At 40.3% G+C, this 24,894-nt stretch overlaps 1 protein-coding gene across 2 annotated transcripts in view; it reads right to left on the bottom strand.

Annotated features, from left to right (window-relative positions):
- Positions 1-5,438: 5,438 nt before the first annotated feature.
- NFATC1 (nuclear factor of activated T cells 1) overlaps positions 5,439-24,894 on the bottom strand; it is a 144,582-nt gene continuing 125,126 nt past the window's right edge. For both annotated transcript variants that reach the window (XM_065398980.1, XM_065398981.1), the window contains exon 10: positions 5,439-5,506. In XM_065398980.1, coding sequence (XP_065255052.1) covers positions 5,439-5,506 — 68 coding nt within the window. The remainder of the gene's footprint in view (positions 5,507-24,894) is intronic.

Below are 24,894 nucleotides of genomic sequence, written 5' to 3'. Positions count from 1 at the left end.
CATTTGCTGGAAGATTCTCAGCATCTTGAAGTCTTTAAACCATGATTTGAGGACTTCAATGGCTCAGACACAAGTTTGATACAGGAGAGGGTGGGTGAGATTCTGTGGCCTGCGTTGTGCAGGAGGTCAGACTAGATGATCATAATGGTCCCTTCTGACCTTAAAGTCTATGATTCTAAAGTCTAAGTCCAGACTGGAAAATCTGCCCCAGTAGGTGTAAATTTGGTAATGAGATATTTGATGTGTGTTGCAAATATGTTCTGTAACATTATATGTTATGTTCTCCCCAGAATCTGTCTATTGTTCAATGACACGGGGGCAACAAATGAGGCCAGGAGCAGCATGTGGGACTGAAAGAGTTTCTACATTTTGGGAGGGCAGAACGGATGCCATGTGAGTATTTGGAACCCCTGCCCACATATCCCCCCACCCCCTGGCTTTTTTTTTACATTGGCATCCCCTAAAATGACTAAACTGAATTAGCAGCACATTCAAACAGTAAACTCCTAATTCCCTATAGTTTAGGTAGCTAAATGAGCACCAGGATAAGCAGCTTTTTGGCTTAAATAGTAAAAGCCAAGGTGCACATGGTATACCATAAGCATCAGGAGTATTACCAGCGGGTTTAAATCTTGGATGCTCAGCTCTTTCCAGCTGTAAAATCTCCTCAAGTTTGCATGATCCAAAAATATAGTCTTAGCCAAAAAAAGAAGAGAAAAAAGTTGGTTTTGGAGTCCGGAATGGCTTGATAATTGAATCCAACCATACGCGAATCTGTAACTGATCTGCACTGAACATATAATTTGGCTACCTGAAAAGAGCAGAATCAAGATCTTTGTGTGTGTGTGTGTGTGTGTGTGTGTATGTGTGCGTGTGTGTGTGTGTGTGTGTGTGAAACAGGATCAAATGAGTTAGAAAAGAATAATACTTGGTCACTGAAAAAGCAGAAAAAAGGCAGGCAAATAAAAAACGTCAAGTGGTTAATCTGTTTGTTGGAGAAATGTGCACGAGTTAGAAAAACTGGGAATGCTTTGTTTTGATGAGCAGCCCAATGAGTTATCTGCACATGATGTTGAAAAATTGGCATGTTTTAAAAATTTATAAAAACACCCGTTTGACGACTGCCTAAGCACGATTTATGCTGTGGCCCTGGACTTCTCTCTCCTCCACTGTATACTTCACTAGAGTGTTTTTGTTTGTTTTGTTTTTTATTGAGACAAATTCAGTAAAACGAGAAAGATGAACACAGTAAAATTACACACATGGTAGAGGAAAGTTTAGCTTCATGGCAGTGCAGAGCTATCCAAGGAATTTAACTCCTTGAAATTTGCCATTTTCAGCTCTAGAGGGAAATCTGGAAGGCGCAGTTCCAGGAAGACTATTTAGTCCAACAGTACCAGATGCATGTGTGGGATTCACTTTATGCTTTGGTTATGAATGAATGTAGTCAGCTAGGAATTTGTTAAAGACAATGTTTTGCTTAAAGAATTATGGTCAAGATGTGGTTGATGTACTTGGCATGGCTGGGTCTGCTGTATTATGACTTGGGGGTTCGTGGCAATGGAAAGAAAGGGAAGCTTATACGAAGTCAGGTAGCATCGTGACCAAAACATGTGGCTCAAATGAATTCAGTGTGTGAGCGGACATTTTATTTTTGTATAAAATGTGGCCACAATCATAGGGTGGTAGCAAAGAATTTGTAATAGGCTACTTACTATGTCCATCTTCAGAGAACTTCACAACAAGAATCCTCACATCATCTCTGTGAGGAAAGTATTATAATTTCCATTTTACAGATGGAGAAACAAGTGGAGATTTGCCCGATGCTCCCCACTGCCAGAGCCTTTCCCCATTGCCTCCCCTGCCAGAGCCTTTCACTGATATGTGTAGCTACACACCACAATGTGGCTGCAGTCAGCTTTACTCTGTGGCATGACATATCCTGCATGCCACCGCCAGGATTTGCCATCGACCTGATCCTGCACTCACTGCAGTCAAATGAGGATTTTGATATTGACTTCAACAGGAACAAGAGCAAGCTGAATATCATCTCTAGAGAATGTCTCAGACTAAACTTAAAGACAAAATGCAAAGCAAAGATAGGCTGTGATTCAGGAAAGTGTTTAAACACATGCATAGGTCCACCCCTTTTCAGTGGAACACTTAAGCAAATGCTTAAGAGCTTTCCTGATTATAGATACTTTACTTAATCAGGGTCATGGTGACTGTGGAATGGTAGTTCATTATGTATATTTCCTAATTAAACTCAAATAAACTTATATCAGTTTTTTTCCTGTGATTTGGATGAGTCAGTGTTACATAGTTACAGTGTTACATACAACTGCAGCATCTGATGAGATGACCCAGAAACTCAGAGAGTTCAGCCAAACTTTGATTATGTTCACATCCTCCTAGTTTTTTCAGAAGAAACAAAACATTCTATGGGGCGAGGTACCATACTACAAAGCTTCTATATCCTTGCTCTTGGCACGATAGACTGCCCACGGGCTCGGTGAAGTGAATTTTTCTTTATGTGTGTGCAATACACCCCCAATCCAACATAAAGACCTCATTCATATGCTGAATTAAAAACAGCAGGGCCAAATCCTGCCCGCTGCAGCTAATAGACTTCAGAAAGGCTTCCAGGGGGTTACAGAACAGAAAGTGGTGCAATTAATACAATGCCAATACAAATATTTGATTGCAAGGCTAATATTGTACTGTTTGATTCATTTTCAAAATTGATCTGTCAGGGATTTTTAAAGGTGAGAATCATCCATGGAGAAAAGAAAATGGCTTGGGTTGTTTTTTAAACATACATGCAAAGGGCACTTTGTACGTTTTTACAACGGTTTTCCAGGGAAATAATTGCTCAGTTCAGAACCATTGTTTTTCAAAACAAAAAAACCCCCAACCAAACAAAAAATAAATAAATCTGGTGAAAAGTTTTTAAAAAAATAAAATTAACAACTACAACACACGTACAAACACAAGGTATCATACTCATAAGGGAAAGATTTCTGCTTGCATTTTTTTATTTTATGAATACATATACAAGAGATGCATAATCTTCCATTATCCAGGCTTAAAAGTAACAGATTTTTTTTTTCAGAATAGCTTAAAGAAGAAAAATAAAAATTAAGGACAAAGGAGGTGCAACATATTCAAAACATACAGTTGATTATCTTGCTAAAGTTATTGCAGAAATGCAGACTGTGTGTGTGTGGGAGGAGGGGTTCAAAGCCTCACCAAGGATATTTCTGTAATAGGTTCCTCCACTCACACTTTATTGACATTTCTGAAGTACAGAGTGAATAGCATCTGAGAATTATATCATATATCAATTTTTATTTCTTTGGCAGTAATGTCTTTTAAAAGAAGGAGAAAAAAGTGTGATTCTGTTGTCAAAAGGCATTTACTTCTCTAATAAGATAAGTATATTAGTAGGCTGCAGCAGGATGCAAATAGCTTCAAATAGAAGAGCGTGTGATATATATGTAAATATGTATATAATGTAAAATGCTTATTTGATATGAGAAAGGAAGATTTTTCAAGGTAACATAAAATGAACCACTCTAACGCTAGCTTCCAGACTTGCTTTATTGGATCTATTTTTCTAACTACAAGTTAAGCTGACATCTGTCAAACTTTTTATTTTTTTATATGGCAGTCTACAAGAAACGTTTCATGCAAGTTCTACAATGCTAAACACAGGGTAAATAACTGGGATTAAACAGATTGGGAATTACAGACTACTATTAGGACCAGAAACAGCATAATATGTACATAGAGCCATATTATATTCTCATGTCTTCACAGTAATGTGCAAATGTGACATATATGGCTTTCAATATTTAAAAAAAAAGAAAGTAAGACATAATTGTACAGAATAATATATTTAAAAAATGTTTAGGAGAATTTCACTTTTTTGTGAAATCTGTTCAAATTTTATAACATTGTGGTTAATTAGTTACGACCTCAACACAGAGGTGTTGTTCAGGCATATTTCCAGTAGGGGTCGCTGATTCCTAAGGCACAATATTAACGTTAAACATTTTTAAATTAAACCATGCTCTCTTTTTTTTTGGTTATATGAACTAAGAAGTCATTGCTAGTTATATAATAAGCAATTGATTGTACAAAATACAATGTTAAAGACTACGCTACAAGCCTATCTGGTGCGCCATAAACATTAGCTAATCTGAAAACATATTGTACAGCGTTGCATATTAAACATTTGTTTTTTGGTAATATTATTTTTCGTACATGTAGCAGAGAATTATAAGGCTTCCGTGGAATAATAATCTTATAATTGAACAAATATTTTACACTCTTTCATAATGGTATTTACAATTTCTTTATTTCATATTTTGCCATTTGGTAAATAATTATGTATTTTGTATGCATCCTTCTTGACTGTCTAAAGTGCTTGCTTAACTGCATGAGGAAAGAAAATGCATACCTGTCTTAGGTGTTACAAACCGTCAACAAAAGTAGCTGAAACATTGTTTGGGATCTGAAATGCATTTGCAGAAATGGAAATTATTGCTGAATTCAGTGCCCTCGCCAGGCAATCACCTATATTACTTGTCATATATAAATATATGCATATATACTAGAATGTATGTACATGCATACACATACATCTATCGTGTAATAGATAGATTTCAATTTTTTTGTCCATCAACCTTATTATTTTGTGCTATTCAACATACTTGTGCTATGACTGAAGCCAGATTAAAATCAAAATCTTAACATGCTATGACTAACAATCCTATGATTCACTAGCAGAGAATAAGGACGGTATATGAAAAAAAGAAAGAGCTGAGATGACAAATCGGGAGGCTTTTGAAATGCACTGAGAATAAGGCAACAGGCTGTACATTACAGCAGAGGAAAAGCTGAAGAAATTCTGGAATTCATAAATGTATTTGACTTTGAGTAGGGATGTCATTCCCTTTCCAACCGGCTGTCTTGTGATTTTTAAAATATCAGTTGCCAGAATGCAAGCGTTATAGCTTCTGCACCTACAAATACTTTTTATGGTAGAAAATTCAAAGCCTATTAAAAATGTCCTGATGCCACAATCTGGAAAAATAAGGCACTTCCAGGGTTGAATTCCAGTGGTGCCAAAAGGCTCAGTGCTGGGGACAAGCCATCAGCTTTTGTTGAATTTCCCAGTTTTATCCCATGAAATGTGCCATCTTAGAGTTTATTCCCTCCCCTTTTTTTCTCCTCTTGAGATGATTTTCTTTAAAGAAGATGTTTCGTTGGTTGAAGAGATACTTCTTTGTAGGCAAGAGGTAAATCTTCAGTTCCTAACATTCAGTAAGGCGGAAGATCAGAATGGTACCAGGTAATGTCTTCAGTTTATTCAGTTTTGACAGCTCTGTGCTGTAGCTGATATACCAGCTGAGCTAAAAGTATATGGATTTGAACTAGTCCAGTATTGCAAGCTCTGAATGGACATTGGTGCTGGAGAGGTCATTCCTGATAATTTCGTTTACTGTAAAGAAAGAACACAAGGGAAAAAAAAGAACGATTAGAATGAAACTGCTGTGCAATTACTATTTCTTCTGCTGTAAAATACGTTAACTGAAGCTTGTATCAGTTTCTTCATGGTTTCGCTATCTTTTAGAACACTAAGTGTAACATTAGTAAGTAACTGATAGAGACTGACCTATGTGCAAAAGAGCAGGATTAACCATGGTTATTAACATGCAAAATACATCACAAAAACAGCGGCATCTTGGGTCTTCTATTGCATTAAACATATTTAACATTTTTAATTAGTTACAAGTAAAAACATGTCATTTAGAACAAGCTCTGAAGCTCAAAGTAACGAACCCTGGAAAGTCTTAGAATACGTTATCTACTCCATGCAAATAGCCCATAGGACTGCTTGTTAGCCCTCTTTCCACAAGAGTGGCGTGCACAAAACGCAAAGCTGCCGGGTGCTGAACTGAGCACTTGAAGCTGCAATGCCTCTGCAGAACAGGACTACGCATGTGGGCTCTTGCACTGTGTGGTATCATTAATAAATAATAATAATAATGATGATAAAAATGTGTGTGCGTGTTTCTCCATTACTGGTAGCTGTAAAATGAATAAAAATACTCTCCTTTCATGTTGATCAACAGCCATGAATGTGTGAATAAAGAGTGAGAGCTGGGCAGGAGCAAATTCAAACCCTGGCCAGAAGTTGAAGAAAAGAATAAGCAAGACGCATTATCTCAGCATCAGCCAGTCAGACTGCATCTCCACTGATAAAAGCATTGTTTTCTTTACTCGTGACTCTTCTTTCATTCTCCTCACTCCCTCCCCTTCAAAGATCATCAACCCTATAGTTTCCCACACTCAACCTATGTCCATTTATCAGCTTGTGATTTTTGGCAGACGGACAGGAAATGACTGAACCTGGCAAAGGCCATCTACAGTGAACTGCACAACATCCCTTCTATTTCCACCCCACCTCCCTGCAACCACTGCGACCACCTGATTTACATGAAGATAGACAAAATGCCATCAGTGAGGCTGTCATCACTGCTGAGTTTCCTAACATTACTGGGAGGCGGAAACACATGCCCACGTCATGGAATGACCATGGAAAAGCCCAAGTTTCCCTTCGCTCGTGGGCTGCAGTTCGCTGCCATCCAGATAACTCCATGTGTTTGTTGGCGAGAGCCAGGCCTGGCTAAAATCAACTTCCTGAAGCAATTAGTTGTTGAACATGTTTTTTCTTCAGACCTATTGCACATTTTATACCAACAGTACACGAATCAGTCAGGATTTGAGTCCCAGAAGGCGGTCAGTGGATTGATAGATACCAATTCATAAGCAGGTCCTTCTTCAGCCATAGACTAGCAGTGGTATTGGTGATTACCTATTCATTTAAAAAAACCTATAAGAGCAGTATGGAAATGACATGTAAAGACACAAACACTTCTTTTGATGGTGCCATGGAGTTTATCTTTCATATTAGTAACCAGTGGAAACCAATTTAGGCCACAGCCCCTGCACTGTGACAAGGAGGTACGCTGCACATAGCCTATTAAGGGTAATAATACCACAGACTTACAGGTTACAAGGCTCAGGACAGCTTTCTGAACTGCACCTCTCCCCGAACGCAAACACTTATGCTGTGGGAAAGATTTTCCATGACAATCTTGTCAAGGAAGTTACCTTGATAAGCATCTCTGGCAACACTGGCTACACTACAAATCATATGGCATGTAAAATGTGGCAACAAGTGCAAACTACCTGAGGGCCAGATATAGAGTTACACCTTTGCTTCGACTCTATATGTTTCTTTAACACTGAATAATAATCAGATATTATTCATACTACCACTTAGCCTTTATATATACTGCTTTAGAAATATTAATTTATCCTCACAACAGCTCTGGAAAGGAGGTAGATAGGTGTTATTATCAACATTTCACATATGGGGAAACCGAGGCAGTGAGATCAAGGAGCTTGCCCACATAAGTCAGTGGGAAAACCAGTAGAACATAGATCTCCTGACGCTCAGGCCAAGAGCATGTCATGTTCTGTAGTCTAGTCAAGGAAAGTGTGATTTACTTTAACTTGGAATACCTGACACAGATGTCAAGGGAAAGGTCAAAAAGCAGCAAAAACTGACCAAGGCAAACGGGAAAAAAATTCGAAAGCACCTAATTGAATTAGGAGCTAAGTTGTATATTCAAAAATGACTTCAGCACCTTTGGCTTTTTGAGCTATTGACATTCAGTGAGACTTAGGCTCCTAAGTGCCTTAAGTCACTTTTGAACATAGGACTTTGGATCCCTCAGTCACTTAAATGCTTTTGAAAATGTTACCAATCGCTATTCAGTGACTTTCTCAAAGTCAGACAGCAATTCCCTAGCGTTTGGGAATGGAATCCAGCCCCAAGACTCCCAGCCCCATGCTTAGTCCACTAGATCACAACTGCCATTCACCAACATCTTGTCTAACTCAAAATAATGAAACCCAATAGTATCAGGGCCAAATCCGGGAGCTCTTGAAGTCACCGGGGATCAGGGGGATGAGGGTTTGAGGTTCATGCTCACCTTATATATAGTTTTCTCGCTATAGGTGGACTTCCACTGTTTTTTAGGTGTGACAGCCACGCACAATTTTCTGTTCAACAGATGTTGAACGACAGCCACTCCACCATGTTGTAAAAATCAAGAATGGTGATACTATTCAATTTACCTGTAGTGCACAAGCACTAATTGATGAAGCAGATGCCAAGAACATCTGTTGAACGACAGCCGCTCCACCATGCCAACAGATACCCAAGAGATAGTTGTACCTTGCCTACAATGTAGCCATTGTCATTGGATAGCCACAAAATGTCCAAAACAAGGGAACTGAGATGTGATAAGGAACCAGAATAGTAGCTGGCAGCATGGTTCCACATCACTCTCATCTATTGTAACCTATAGAGAATTCAAGGATAGGTCTCCAAGTCTTTTCTGTGTGATTCTTTACTTCATTTCATTTTTTTTACCCTGCCAATAAATGAAAAGAACGAGTCCTTTAAAGCGTGTACTGGAATGAGGTTTACCCTGAGGAACAAAGGATGGCTTGATGCAAAAGAATTTCTATCTTATTGCCCAGCAATAAGTATTGAAAGATCGTAAGTCTTGCAATACAGATACAAGTGGAAAATAACATCTGTCTGAAAAGATAAAAGGGGAAGGAACAGTAGAAGTATGCTAAGAGCGGGCTTTCCCTTGCTGCCCACTAAAGCACCTGAGCCTGGGAGGGAATGCCCTTCCGTGGGTGTGAGCAGGCAGAAATCATTCAGCATGTATGTGCGGTCTAGGACCAAAGTACGTGCTCTTTTATGTGATGTTTGCTGCGACTGACTAATGAAACTCTGCACTTTCTCCATCTACATGCATCTAGCACCTTTATTAAGAACCCTGCTTTTCTGTCAGTACCATATGGCTACAACCAGGCTCCACACAGCAAGTGAAATGCACTCCTACTATGCAAACCATAATGGAATGGCTCCTGCTCCCTCTGGTCAAGCAAAAAATTCAACATGTGTTCAGTGAGATTCACCTATTGCTCTCATGTATGGGCAAGCTTTGGATTGCAAATCTGTTACTGAAATGAGGTGGTATGGTGTATATGGAGTAAGTAGCACAAGGAATATTTTGGCTTATGTTGGAGTTTATTTCTAAAGCAAACTTGGTCTTTGGGTTCAAATAACACAGGGCACATGACTGCTCACTTGCCAAAACATCCCAGTAGTAGCAGTATTTTGCACTCACATAATCCATGTTAACTAATGGCTTTACACACAGCAATTAAAATAACAATCATAGAACTCTGGTGCAGTATGTATTACTATACCCATTTTACACATGGGGAAACTGAGGCATGCAGAATTAACTAAGGGCTTGTCTCCAAAGAACAGCAATGTACACTAGAGGGGTGTGATTTCTAATGTGCACCATGCTGTGCACTAGCTGGCCCATATAGACCCGGCTAACATGAACGAAAAGTTCACTAGTGCACTTTAAAGTAGTCCCATTTATATTAATGCACAGTAGGGCATTTTAGTTTGTGCCAGAAGGGTCTACATGGGCCAATTAGTGCACAACATGTTGATGTGTTTTAGAAATCACACCCCTCTTGCGCGCATTGCTGCTCCATGTAGATAAGCCCTGACTTGCCAGAAGTCGTTCAGTAATTCAGGCTACGTCTACAATAGGGAAACTTTGTTGGTATAGATACACAGGTTTACTATACTGGGCAAATGTTCCTCGTTTGTTGCTTTGTAGCAGTATAGTAAAACGGCCCCATGAGTGAAACAAGCTATACTGATAAAGTGCAATTTTGTTGGTATGATTGCGTCAGCACTAGGGACTTGTGCCAACAGAGCTGTTTCAGTCAAGGATCACACCTCTTCATACCCTTGACCGTCATAACTATGTAGGCAGAAGTCTGCAGTGTAGACTTGGCCTCAGTGGCAGATCTGGAATAGAACTAAACACTCTAACTTTCAATGCCTACAGTCTAGAACAATAGTTCCTGTAGAACAACAGATTCCTTCCTGTCAATTCAAAGAGCTGAGTATGATGATTTACAGTGCATTTGTCATCAGATTTTTTTAGTTTGTTTTTCTGGTGATTTTTCGGGGGGTGGGGAGGTTAGGGGGAAGAAAGAGGTAGGCATTGTTGCTTTGGTAGCTAACACCTACAGTTCCCCACAATGCCCTCTCTTAACAGATATTTTCCATCTTCATATTCAGCTTTTCCACTGACATCAAGTAAAAAAAAATAATAGTGCTGAGAAATGCAGGTAACATGTGACCATTGTACCTGTCAGAAGCCTGAAAGAGAAACCTTTCCTTTGCTAAACATCAGATGCCACTGCAGCAGGATGTGGTGAGCTGTTACACCACAATTTAGTTTAATAAGGAGTTTTTTCTTCTTATATTTAACTTTGCTTTAAAATGTCCTTGAAATGGAAACTTTTGTTTTACTAAATAGCAAAATCAATATCTCACGGATGCAACATGTAAAGTTCCTATTTTTTAAACAGGGTACCGGATACAGGTCTGTCGCATCTTACGCGCATTTAACATGCGCGATTTCAACTTTACGCGGTCAGCAAAAACAAAAACAAAAAAAAAGAGAAAAACAACAGTTTTAATACTATACCTGTAGTGCGGGTGATTTCGCCCGCCATTGAACTCAATGGGGTTTTGGCTATACGTGGTTTTCGCTTTACGCGCTAACCGCGGAACGGAACCCCCGCGTAAGATGAGACAGACCTGTATAGTTAAAGAAACATGGATTCCTTATATGGATAGGAACTTTATAGGAAATGAAATATCTTTTACATTTTTGGTCTATAGCATGGATTCGCATCAAACATAAATAAAAGGAAAAGTTTTCTGCAAACTTCTGCTTTCCTTATATTTGACTACTGCTTTGAATAGAGATAACAATATTGCACTTTGGTTTAATAAAATATTTATTCTTCCTAGGCCAAGTTCTGCTTTCCTTGCACACTCAACATCAAGTCTGATACACCACTGTGCGGTGTCCTTCCACTCAAATCAAAGGAGTTACATAGATGTAAAATGGGAATAATGCCAATGTGAAACAGGTCCATAAACTATTGGGGTAAGGTTTTTGCTGCACAAAGAACGCTAGATCAGCTCCCCTATGGCTTTACAATATTATACTGTGTCTCAAGGGCCAAATGTTCCCAAAGAGACTCCAAAACAACAACTGACTTTAGAGCCACAGATGCCCAAAACTTAGATGTAGAAAGTTGCCTCCGTAGATTAAGAAGCCAGGAGAATGCCCCTTTAAGAATGTATCCTGATATGTATGAACTTTATTACAAATAATAGCACCCTACCTACACTTCCGAGCTTCTGTTTCATAAAGTGTTTAAGGCGCCTACCCAGGAATATTTCTGCTACCACAGAGCTACTTTGCTTAGCTGTAGGTGCAAGTGCCTACATCCTTCTCCCTGCACACTGCCTGAGTAGAACCACAGCCGAGGCCGCAGTGAAGCTGTGCGCTACACTGCTCGGAGGGGGGAGGGGGGATTAAACCCTTTGAGAGGCCTCTTTGCTTTTGCTCTTGCCTCTGCAACAGAATTGTACTGGTCCTGCTCCATTCAGGCCCTTCTGTGGCCCTCACTTGGGCCGGGAGCTGTAGCCTACAGCAGGTAAGAAGCTGGAGTTAACCCTTGGGTAATGATGTAAGATAGGTAGCACTGATTTTTTAAAATATATTACAGTAAGCCTAAGTACTTGACTAGGATGTAGGGAAGAGAGAATTTGACATTAACACAACCTTCCTTGTTCACCTTCCTTCCCTGATTATGTTTCAAGTTTCTGATTGGTTGAAGCTGGCAAGTTCGTCAGACAGCACTATGGGCCTGATCCAAAGCCCACTGAAATAAGTGACTTTCCATTGACTTCAGCAGAGTTGGATTGGGGCCTGAGAGTTCTGTATCTTCAGAATGCCGAATGAGGCTGTGGGTTATAGTTACATTCCTTTCTGATTACACACTTTACCTATAAAGAACCCAAACCACTACTGATGTCTTTTTGCTCCAGGCAAGAAGCTACCTTCAGTGAACCCTCCCCCATCCCCGGTTCAAATACTAGTAATGCTACATAAATAAATGATTGCACTTTGAGATTACAAATGCAACGGTGTTGGTGTTTCTTAATTTTACAAAAGGAGACACGGCCTGCCATTATCAATATCTTTCTGTATTAAAATACAGAACAGAATGACTTCTGTGTACTTCCAAGTTATTAAGGCAGAAAGGCTTGCAGCGGTATAGATGTGCACACTGTACGTCACCTGTTCCATGCGCTGCCATCTGCCTCCCCCCCCATCTCCCTTCCTCCCCACACGCGTAGCTCTCTACATAAGTCACTGCAAGGCTGCAAAATAATTACAAGAGGAAGTCTGATGGAGGTTTACAGAGGAAATGTCTGAGGGCTTATATTGATCAAGAGGATTTTACTGTACTCTGTTTGTTTCTTTTTAAAGAAGTCTGATATATTTAAAACAAAGTGGCATCAAAAGGCCTTCAGTTAATCACATATATTGTGAGTCACTAACATGTTGTGCATTTTTTATGCAAATGAAGATAGCAACAGTTAAACGCTGAGAAGTCTCTTCTGATCCAGTTTTTTGTCCCATTGTTAAGAATGGTTATACAGCATGTTCAAAGGAATCTATTGCATCATATTCAGATCAGGCTTTTGTTAACAGCAGTTATGTTGTCTGTATATGCAGTGTTATACTGTGTGCATTTTGCTTAACTATGAACAGTATGGATCATCACCTTTAAGATGGAACAGAACAATAGTAGATTGCAAAGCTGGACCTGAACAAAATAAGCCACCTAAACTTGAACAAAACAAAAAAAAAAAAAAAAAAAGGGCACCGACTGTATTCTCAAACAATTCATTCTGTTCGTGTTATGGATGTTTACAATTATGTATTGATTCTACTGTGTACTGAGTTTAGTAGCTAATCTTTCCGTGGGCTAAGTGTCCTAAATTCCCACTGACTTCAGCAGATCAGAGGTTGCAAGCTTTGTGGAGCAGGGACAGCATTCTCTTCTCGATTTTGTACAGTACTGAGCACACTGTCTGCACTTGGCAAATGAATAATAAAAATAAAAGCTATATCCAAAGAAACAGAACATTAGAGACAATGAGGTTGGCACTAATACTATGTTTTCTTTTAGTAATGTAACATATTATGGCATTTGCTTTTGTTGCCTACAATGTCTGTCCTTTGATTTTTCCACTGGAGACTTCAAATCTAGATCCTTAGGGTTCCTGTACTATCATGTGACCTTATTTCAGATGCTACAGCTATGTAGCCCAAATGCGGTACATCAACGTCATCAAGGAGGAGTCTGAAGTCACAAATTAATAAGTAGGAAATAGAAACACCACAAGGAAAATGCCTCCCCTGTTGTTGTTTTTTTTAAAGAGAAGTGGCTAAATATAAACACATAGACGGTTAGTAAATAGATACAGCTCCTGGTGTGCACTCTTTTGAAACAGTAGAATCCTACTTTTGTTGCCAGAGAGCCTTCCTCCCCTCCCTTTTAATAAGCAGCAATTCTCTTTTATGGATAAATGTCATCACTATATATATATATATATATATATATATATATATATATCAATATTATATAACAATGATCGGGAAAAAATGGTCGTGTTAGAAGTTGTGTTTTAAAAGCAGGAACTATGCTATGAATAGAAAAAAATTATAATCAAAAAGTGGTGATATTAATTCCTGAGGTGCAAGTCTGCAACATGAAACCACAGATCACTTTGAAACTTACTGAATTCAAAACAAAACATAAAAAAAACACCCCCAAACCCCAGTCTTGTGAAGCAATGGAAAATATAACTTCACACGTTCCATGCAGAAGTCAGATCTTGTATTACCTCAGGTGTCCTGGATGCATTTAAACCTTAAACTTATTTTTATCTGTTAATCATAATAAGCCATCACCACGGGGCATGCTATTTTTGGAAAGAGTGAATAGGACAGTGGAGCAAGTGAGTGACAACAAGTAGCAGGTTTTAATAAAACATGATCCTCAATATGAATGTAGGTTTGGCACGGATGAATAGTATTGTTAGACGTGACAGTCAGCCATTAACATGGAATAATTTTCCTACCTGCACTACCTGTTTCCTTATTTAGCCCGATAACGCCAAATAATGCAAAAACTTCCACAGTGGAAGCATTGTGGAGGGTTAAACAGGGAAAAGTTCCTCACTGAAGTGTGGTGACAACATTGTGTGGCAGTAACTTGACTGGGACTTTTGACTGGGTGCCCATTCTAAATGAGTTCCAGTCCCCAGCCTCACCATATCACATCATGCAAGACGTGCTAGTTTTATGTTTTTCATCCACCACAGATGAAAGCCTGAGAGCATTTTGAGACTCTTTTCTATACATTTTTAGGGCCAGACCCTCAGCTGCTGGAAACAGCACTGAAGTCAGGGAAGCTCCACTGATTTACACCAGCTTAGGATCTGGCCCTTAACCTTTCCCCCTATATTCTAAGGACAACAGTGATCAGACACTGTTTTTCTTAAAGCAGAAGTTTAAACTTGACAGACTATAATTGGCAGCCTTCACTCAGGCAAAACTCCCCCTGAGTTCAGCAGGGATTTTGCCTGAGTAAAGGCCACAGGATTTGGCCCGACATGATGCAAGCCACAGTCGACACACAAAAAGCGGTAAGGGGACAAATAAACCACATTTTAACCAAAAACATGTGTTTACTTTCCTAAGAGCACATGTAAGAGAAACAAAATAGGCACAGTTGCAAGTTTTATATGGAATTTCCATGCCACAAAAGACTCATGAGAATGTCACATAATGTTGCTGAGGCTCAAGATCAGTGGTGACAGAAGCTGGGTGGGATGGAAGAGAGGGTGTGTCTTCATCCCTAGGCATACAGACTTCTTTGCTACAGAAGATGCAGCTTCACCCCCTAACATTTGGAATGAAATGTCTCAGACCGGTTCTAACTGACAATGAGGACTGGTCTAAACTTGGAGGGGGGGGAGAGGGCGGTCGATCTAAGTTACGCAACTTCAGCTACGTGAATAATGTAGCTGAAGTCGACGTACTTAGACCTACTCACCGTGGTGTCTTCACTGCAGTGAGTTGACTGCTGCCACTCCCCCATTGACTCCGGCTGCACCTCTCACGGCGGTGGAGTACAGGAGTCGACGGGAGAGCACTCGGGGATCGATTTATTGCGTCTAGACTAGACGCAATAAATCGACCCCCACTGGATCAATGGCTGCCCGCCGATCCAGCGGGTAGTGTAGACATACCCTCAATGGTACCTTCCATTTTATTTCCTAGAACAGAAAAACAGCACCCGCAGGATTCAAAAATCATGACTTAAATCCCCAAAATATCATGATAATGTCTTAAAAATCATGAGATTTTCAAAACAATACATTGTGGGGCTCCTGGTTTCTGAGCATTTAGGCTTCACAAGCTTCATGTTTTCAACCTTTTCTCCCCAAGTATGACAGTTAGAATTTTTTTTTAATGACAGTTGAGATTTCCATGCCATCTCCTGATTCCAGTAGGTGGGGCTTTAAGAAAAACACTGAATATCACAAGACTCATGATAAAATTGTGAGCTAGCAACATCTGAAATAATTGGCCTTCCATCCAAGGATCTCAAAGCATTTTACAAACAAAAAATAACCATAAATAAAAGCCACCTGATGTTCAGAGGAACTGAGCAGCTCCCATGGAGACAAGCATCTTTGAAAATCAGGCCACTTTTATTTAAGTATTTAGACACCTATCTTTAGATTCCCACATTTGAAAAGTTTTGACCATATAATTTTTGCTGTTTTCTCAGAATTTTAATCTGATCGCATGTGACGTAGCTAACTCCTGGACCACAAGCTAAACAGCACAAAATTGCACCAGGTTGTAAAGTGTCCACATTTTATTTGACTATGTTGCAAGTCACCAGTACCAGCGTTATCTCAACAACCAACCGAACTACACAATAAGCAACTGATAAGATCCTGACTCATTTTAGTTTTGCATCGGTTTTCTGTGTGGGTGCATTCGCACACTTTATACCCTATCTCAGTGAAATCTCACAGTCTTAACTCACAAGTACATCCTCCAGTGCCATATAGTGATAAAAGCGTGACAATTACAAAGAGAACTGGCCACAGAAATGCTCTACTTCCATATGCTTTGTAGCTTCATATGGGTCCTCACATAAACTAGTGATGAGAAAATATTAGTAATTAATGGTTAGCCTGTGGCTGCTTTGCCTATGGTTACAGGGGTACTGACTGCCATTCCAGAGAACCAGGTAGTTACATGGTAGTGTCCTTACACTAACTACCCTCAGCTCCTGCCTCCTCTACAACAAACTAGTCAAAGCCTTAGAGCTGTTGCAGAGGCAACAAAGGAAGACGGTCAAGTAGCTATATGAGGTGGCACTGAAAATCATGCAGTCCTCTGTGTCTGCCTGCTTGCCTGCTCACAGTCAAAACAATTTTCAACTCCACTGCTGGAATGGGTAATGAAACTAGTAATTTTCATGGCGTGGTGGGGAGGAATAAGGGGCTAGCTCAAGTCCCAAGGTACCAAGCATGTTGCTGAAGTTTAGTATCAGGGAACTACTGTCTCTGGCTTTTATTACAGCTCTGAGGGTACTATCTCCTATCCCCTACATGCACATGCATATGTATGTCTGCAGCTGGCTATCTGGAAAAATAAAACTCCAGTGTTCTGGAGATTGCCCAGATCTAATGTATGTGGGCCACCATTAATCTAGCTACAGAATATGACTTGATACTCGTGCTTGACTTAAGGTGGGGAATGACAGAGGGAGGTGGTGAGGAGGAACCCATTAGAGAAAGAAAGTTCGAAGCACAGCACTATTTTCCCTTTCTTGTTCTATTTTATGTCTCCTTAGAAGTGAAATTCATCCCTGTGAAGAGGGCCAGCATGTTCCAGTTAAGTCCTTAAAACAGAGCTTAAGTACTGCACAGTTCTTATTTGGCCTTCTGCAACTGGGTAATTTCACCCTGCATATCTACTATTCTCTCCCCTTCCCAGGTAGGAGGTATTTTGGATGGGGTTGGTCAGCCGCAAGCGGTACCATATGGCAACAATACCAGATTATCCTGAGAAATATGGTGCAAACTGAAATATTCAGGGATTGCTTCAGACTTTGAGTACTTAACACTCAGCTTTAGGAGGTCCAGGCAGGTTAGACTAACTCTGGCATCTCAGTGTTACCACTATGGACATATCGGGTAGAGTACTTTAATACTTGTCCATATCATGTATCCAGAAACACACCTCAATGCTAGAAAAAGCTGGGCACACCTGGAGAGTAGTATATACAGAAAAAGAACAAACATTTTTTAGAATGTGTTAGGAAGGGCTGATGAGGAATTCCTATTATAATCAAAGTAGTGGCTTAGCCTGACAAAATATCATCTCTCTCTCTCTCTCTCTCTCTCTCTCTCTCTCACACACACACACACACACACACACACACACACATTGGGGTTACATAAGGGAAGCGGGGAACAAAACAGGGTCCATTGATTTCAGAGTTTAAAAAGAGCCAAAACAAGATTGAATTTCTCTATTGATTATACAATTATTAATCTTTATAGAAGCTTTTCTAACATTGCACATAATGAGCAATTCATCAAAGTATATTAGGTGCCATGGAGGTTGCATCTGATATAAAGGGGTCATTAAGTTTCTTGTAATTGCACATTACTGGAGCTTTAGTTAGTTCTAAATCAAATCAACAGGACATACATGTATGGTCTCTAATTGACTTAATGTAATAATAGGGTGGCCCCTGGTGATCATCAGGAACACTCTTCACTGAGCAGCCTTTCGTTAGTGTTTTTAAAAGACTAGCTCAGGTGCAGCTGGGGCATATTGAATAAGCCAAAATATATATACATAAAATGTAGTGCGAAAGAAGGTGGGTCACAGGTGAGTTTTCATCAAGTATCCTTTTCCTTTCACATCCGGGAACAAGTAAAAGACCCATTTCTGCTTCCACTGAATCAATGGCAAAATTTGGAGTGACTTCAGTGACTTCAGTGAGCACAAGATCGGGCCTCAAAACTAGAAATGGCTTCTACAGATAACAGGACATATTCAAACCTTGTCTGAGCAGGTGCAACACTATTGACTTTATAGGAATTGACATGTTCACACCAGGTCCACATTTGTCCCAATGTGTGCAGTAGATTACATAAAGCCTAAACCTAGATATTTTTAAGGTTGATAAATTTACACACACACACACACTCTTGACATCTGTGTGTACAAATGGGTAGTTGCTCAGGCAAAGTTGTAATTAGGTGCTCCTGGCTGAAAAGGTGTCCTGAAAAGATGCTCTGTGAAGGTCCAAAGTACAGCAGCCCACTATGGTTAGGATAGTTGTAGTAGTCAAAAAAACAAAGGCTTGATACTGCAGCAACTGCACTGGAAGGAGTTCAGCAAGGAGATCATAAGTAAGGCTAAGATTTTGTCACGGTTATTTTTAGTAAAAGTCACGGACAGGTCACAGGCAATAAACAAAAATTCACGGAGCCAGTGACCTGTCCGTGACTTTACTAAAAATAACTGGGGGGGGGGGAGGGCTAAGTAGGGGGAGAAATGGAGTCCCATGGGTGGGGCGGCGACTGACAGGCTGAGACCCCCTGCAATGTCTGAGACCCAAAGGCTGAGACCCACAGCTGCGGGACAGGGGCGCACAGTCCAGCTGCAGCCCTGCCAAGTCTAGGCGGCAACGGGAGGTTGGGGGGGAGGGAAGGCGCAGGGCACTGGGAAGCCATGAGGGGGCGACACGGCACTCACTGCAGCTGCTGGGCAGGGGCACACGGCCCCAGCTGCAGCCCACAGCAGAAGCTGTGGGGATGGAGCACAGCGGGAGGGTGCACAGCCCCCACTCTGGAGCTGGCTGCAGCTGCGGAACAGGGGTGCATACCGCAGGGCAGGGGCTGCAGGGTCCTGGTTCCAGCCATCCAGCCCCAGTTGCAGCAGGGATGGGGCCCACAGTCCCGCCTCCAGCCCTGGCTTCAGCGGCTGACAGCTGAAGTGGAAGAAGTCACGGAGGTCCGATAAAGTCACGAAATCCGTGACTGCTGTGACTAAATCGTAGCCTTAATCATAAATCTCCCAGAGACTTTATAAGCTACAGAGTCATGGAACCCTGGTAGGCTTCCTCTTTTCGTCCCAAGTCATGTCTCTCCACTATATCTCATTCTAAGGAGCTTCTTCACTTGTTTTAGTTGCAAAATCACCTTCGTTCCACACAAATTTGGCATCCCCTCACTTTTGTTCTTGAAAGTTATTTACATCAGCAATAAAGAATTATGAAAATGAGGATTTAAAAAGAGAAGAAATGAATCCAACAGTGTTTTGGTCTTCTTGAATTAATAGGGATTTTTGATATCTCTCATCTTGGGACTCTGTCGTGCATGTGTTCCACTTTTGGGCCCTGGCAGGTTAAGGGGTAAGCCCTCAAATTTGGTTTAGTTTTAGATGCTTTTACAACAGTTACCAAAGTTATACAGAAAGAAGGCTCTCTGTCACTGGAAGTTTTTAAGAACAGGCTAGACAAACACTTCTCAGGGATGGTCTAGGAGGTATACTTATTTTTTCCTCATGGTAGGGGGCTAGACTAGATGACCTCTTAAGGTCCCTTCCAGCCCTATACTTCTATGATTCTGTGATTTCAGAGTGCCTTATGGAGTGCAAGGCTGGGTGCTGATGTGTCTTCCAAACCACTGATGTGTTTGTGCTGGCAAGTATGCAATGCCTGCAAACAAAATGTCACGTGCACATTTTGAGTGAGGTTGTCATTGTGACCAGAAATACATGGTGAAGGCTTGATTCTGTTTGTCAACATTCAGCACATAATTTCTTCTGTCTGAAGATGAGAGGACAGCCATTGATGATTTGGTGTGTAGTCATGAACTGTCCTGTGCAAAAAGGCTAATATTGTTGAGTTGATGGTGTATCAGAGAAGCAGAAGCAACTCACTTTTCAGCATGTTGGGGAAAAGCTGACAAAACCTCACACAATATTTGGTCAGAGTCATTTGGTCATGAGTATGTCATTCCTATCCAGTGTTAAAAACAGAGCGAGAAGTTAAAATTGGCAATATGTACTGGAGGGAATGGCACAGACAAAGAGTCATGTGACAAATGTGGCGTGAGCTTGTCACAGAAACCAGATGTCTGTGGCGAAATGTCTGTAGCAAGATGACGTGGCCCTTACCATAACATGAACTATACTTAATTCCATGGGATTTTGTTTTAACCACAAAAAGGTCAATTACTAAAAACCCATGGAATTCTAAGAGACATACATGTTCTATCTGTTAGTGGTCCTTGCACTAGCAGAATTCAGGGGCCTGATTCTGCTCTCACAGCAGTTTTACATTTAGGTAACTAAACTGGGTAAAAATCTCTACTAATATAACTCATTGCAGTCAATTTGGCCCAGAGGATTTGGCCCAAATTTTGACCTGAATGGAGTTACTCTGGATTTATACCAGTGTAAGGGAGAACAGAATCAGAACCTAGAGACCAGATCCTCAGACCACCCAGGTCCCTTTGTGTCGCACTTATGGTTTTAAAGCCATCAGCTAAGGATCTCCCCACTGGCATAGTCAGGATAGAGTGCATGGGACCAGAGTGTTGCTGCACGCCTGTTATCTTTGGCAGCCAGGCACAAATTAGAACAGCTCTGAAGTGGCTCTTATTTTCTCTGGAGGCCAAATAAGCCTCAGGATTAGGAAATTGGGATGGTGATAAAACACCTTTGCTTTGGCCCCTCCTCCCAGCTCTCAAGTCCTGTCACCAAACATAGCTTGTCTGGACCCAACAAATGGCCCTTAGTGTGGACTGACAAGGTTGTGTGGAGTTATTGGCATATAGTAAACACCAGATCTGGCTGCAGAAACTCAATAAGCTCCATTGACTGGTAAGAACTGAAGAACTCACCACCCTACCTTGCTAGCTTGAAGCATTACATACAGAACTCTGCTGAGTGCACTGATATTCACAGGAGAAATTTATTCTGCCACATGATCTAATCACTGACAAACCTGCTACACCACTTCCATCTTTGAAGAGCTAGGAAAAAGGCACTTGAACAAGAGAGACATAGAATGTTCTTTTTTTAAGCACACTTAAAGAGCTGGAACATAATTCAAAACACTTCCACTGTACTTTCTAAACAATCACTTACAATCAGCCACAACAATCTGTCCTGCTATTTCTTGAGCACTTGGAAATACTCAAAAATCTCACCATGTTGGGATCTGAAAAGTTACAATGGGGTTCCCCTGGTAAGGATTATGATTCTGCAGTACACAAAAACTTACTGGGAATTCAGCGTGCACTTTGATCGACTCAGAGACAATTTAGGCAATAAAATTGTGTGAAAGAGCTTTAAAACTATATGAGTAGCCTTTTCTTTTTAAAAATCTATTTACACAATGAGTAAAACTGGCTGCCTCTATCAGAATGCTAAGTCACGTGGGGTGATGGACTCAGAAGTTTAACCGGAAGGGATAACCACCTCCAGTTTCTAATACAGCAGACATGGAGAATCTCCATAATGACAAACTTGGGGCCTGCTCCTGAAATGTGCTGAATGCTCCCAACTCTCCAATGGGAACTCCATATGCTCAGCACCTCTGAAAACTAGAACGCTTAGTTAAGGTGCCTAAATATAGACGTAGGTACATAGCCTTAGAGCCCAAGTGTCTAAGGTTTGGCCCTAACTTCAGAAATAACTTTGTGACAGGAAGTAAAAACAGGATCGTATCCGGTGCTGAGCATCCTCAACTCCCACAGAAATAATTGGGAACTCAGAACATTTCAGGTTTGGGCCCTAGAAAAGTAAGAAGGTACTTTATTGGTGTAATAAAAAAAAGTTGATTGCAAAAAAGGCTTTGATCAAAGATTGTGTAGACTGATTTGTGTTTGCTCCATGCTATAGCATTCCCAGTACACCACACCTTTTGTGAAACAGTATTTAATTTAACAAATTATTATCGACAGTAGCTTCTGTCTACTCACATATCTGAAATACTTTCATTCCAAATTGTTTTGAGAGGAAATGTTATAAAGAATGGAAACCTGGCATTTAATCCAGTGGAAACCTCCATTGTTTCCAGTTTACAGATTAGAAAAAAAATATAAAAAGAATATCAAACATTACTGCTAAGTATAGAGATGAAAGATGAATAGACACTAGTGATAGGGAGTTAATGCACTACATGCATTTACCTGCACTTGGATAGAGTTCTAAAGGGTGGATCAGACTCATCTTGCTGTTTTCTTTCAAAAACCACGTAGACACATAATTAAAAGCCAAGTTTCGCCAGATGAACATTTTAAACTTTTTTTTTTTTGTTACTCATGAAATAAATACCTTGAATTTTTTTCAGAGTATGGATGAGAGGCTCTTCTGGTCAAGACACAGAACAAATATTTACAGGTGCTGGGGAGACACCACTTCCTCCCTCTAGGCTTCAACCTAGTGTCTGCCACATAATTTTATCCCTTGAACAATTTTTTTTCCCAGTGATCTGCCAAGAGGAAATAACTTTGCTGTATTGGGAGTCTGGGAATCCTAGAAAACAATCTTAAATCCATAAAATAATTGAAGTGCACTTTTACCGAGCTGTTCAGTTCGATTCCGATTTTTATTACAATGTCAACAAGAGTTTAATTTGTTTTAAAGTTTAGGTTCTTAAATCTGAGTGATATACGGTAGTTTACAGCTTGCTGGCAACAGCTACTGTGGAAAAAAAATTGAAAGTGCATATAAAGGCGGGTCTAAATTTGACATTGTGAAAGCAGGGAGCTGTGCCAAGAGCAGCAAACAGCATGGCTTTCCCAGTCCTGGCTGGCTTTAGGGACTACTCACTATTGACATCAGTCGCTACGGGATACACTTCCCTGCTCTAACAAATCTCATCTGGAGACTGCAATTAAAAAAGAAACGTCTTAAAATGTAATTTCTCTCCCTAAAACATTTACAGATGTTAACTAGATTGCTAATGGTGTAAGATGTCTGTGGGCGGACGTCTTCCTCCTTATCTGCTGTGTCAAATATCAAGAATTCTTTATTAAAAAACCCACAGTTCTAAAGGTGACATCTTTTGGAGGACTAAGGGGTGGTTAATTTTTTTTTTACTAGATCCCTTACTGAATTGCAAGATTTTGGAGGGGGGTTACCCATCAACTGTCTGTTTCTTTTTTACATTCTTCTTTTTTTTTCAGTCAGTTTTTAGAGGTAGCCTGATTCAAAAATGAATGTATTCAAAATGGCTACAAATTTCTGCAGTGAACAGATTAAGTAGTATTCCATCCAAACTTTCAAATAACAATAACAATCGTGATGTAAGTTTTCTGCTTTAGAGACTTTGCCATGTATTTTCCGTCAGTACCCTTGGCCAGTGTATTTTTCTAAGCGATGTTAAATGCATTTAGAGAAACACACTGGACGGACCTGTAAACGGATCCTCTTTATGTGTACACGGGACATGAGAGGGGATAGCATAAAAATGGATGAGCTTTTAGAAGCACTTGTCTCTGGGGACTCAAAAGGGGGTTTTCTCAGCTGGTTACAGACTGTGCAAGCAGAAGTCAGTTCTGCACACGTGTCAGTTCCACCTCTACAGTGTAACTGAAGTGGAACTTTTCTCTGAGCCAAGTACTCTGTGATTTACACAGCCGTATCAAATAACTCTGGAGTACCCTGCAGAAGGTGATGGCTAAAACCTCAGTTCTGACATACGCAGCCCAGACACAGTTGTCTGCTTGCGCCTTCTTTTTTTTTTTTTTTTTTTTAAACTGGCTTTGATTGGAGCCAGAGCCTTGGGTAAAGCAGAGGAATTTCTAGATTTTTCTGAGTGCTGTGAGCTCTTGCTGTTTTCCGGTACCTACTTCCTGCCATATCTAAAATAACAGCAGCTGCAAGGGCCTGATAGAGAAGAGTTCCAGGGGACAAATTCACACAAATGGGGTGGGAAAGGGAAAAAAAAAAAAAAGGAGAGAGAGAGAGACAGTTATTAGGGAGTTGATAACACACACACTACATCAGATTCATTGTTACGGTTGATAGTCTTGTATGCTGTGGGCCTTGTTAGAACAAAACAAACCCTGTAATTTGGCCATGGGAATGATAACTCTTAGCGCTCACTAGGATAACAGAGGTAGTTTTACTGCACTTGTCCTATTGTACTGAGTATCAAGCCTTGATTAGCTAATGTCTCTGCAGGCCAGATTAGCAAAGATGAATGTTTTGAGCTAGAGGCTTTAATGTTCTCTCTTTGTCATGGCTGTAGATAGCTGCAATGCAGTTTTTGTACATATACAGCATAAGGATCTCTGCTTGCAAGAAAAACATTATAGAGCACCGAATGATCTCAAATAATCCCACATTCAATAAGAAAAAACATTAAGGTAATGTTATGGTTTCCATATTGTAGGCCATGAAAATGAATACAGAAATTCAAGAGACTTGAGAAAGGAATGAATTAGCCGTAGATACTTCTAATGCCCATACTAAGCTATGCTAATGCAAACATATGACCACTGGACCTGGTAACATTCTATAGGCTGTGGGTATAATTCTGATCTCACGAGCACTGGTGTAAAATATGTGTATGGTAACTCCACTTACTTCGGTGTAAAGAAGATCAGAATCAGGCCTGTATATCTGCCACTGAAAATATGTTTACTACTCACAATTAGAACCCTGTTGACTCTGTAGGAGTGCTGCGTGTATGTTATGGATTTTACACCAA

This window comes from Emys orbicularis, chromosome 2 (assembly GCF_028017835.1).
Source record: "Emys orbicularis isolate rEmyOrb1 chromosome 2, rEmyOrb1.hap1, whole genome shotgun sequence".
Classification (NCBI taxonomy): domain Eukaryota; kingdom Metazoa; phylum Chordata; order Testudines; family Emydidae; genus Emys; species Emys orbicularis.
This window is presented reverse-complemented; position numbering and strand designations above follow the sequence as displayed.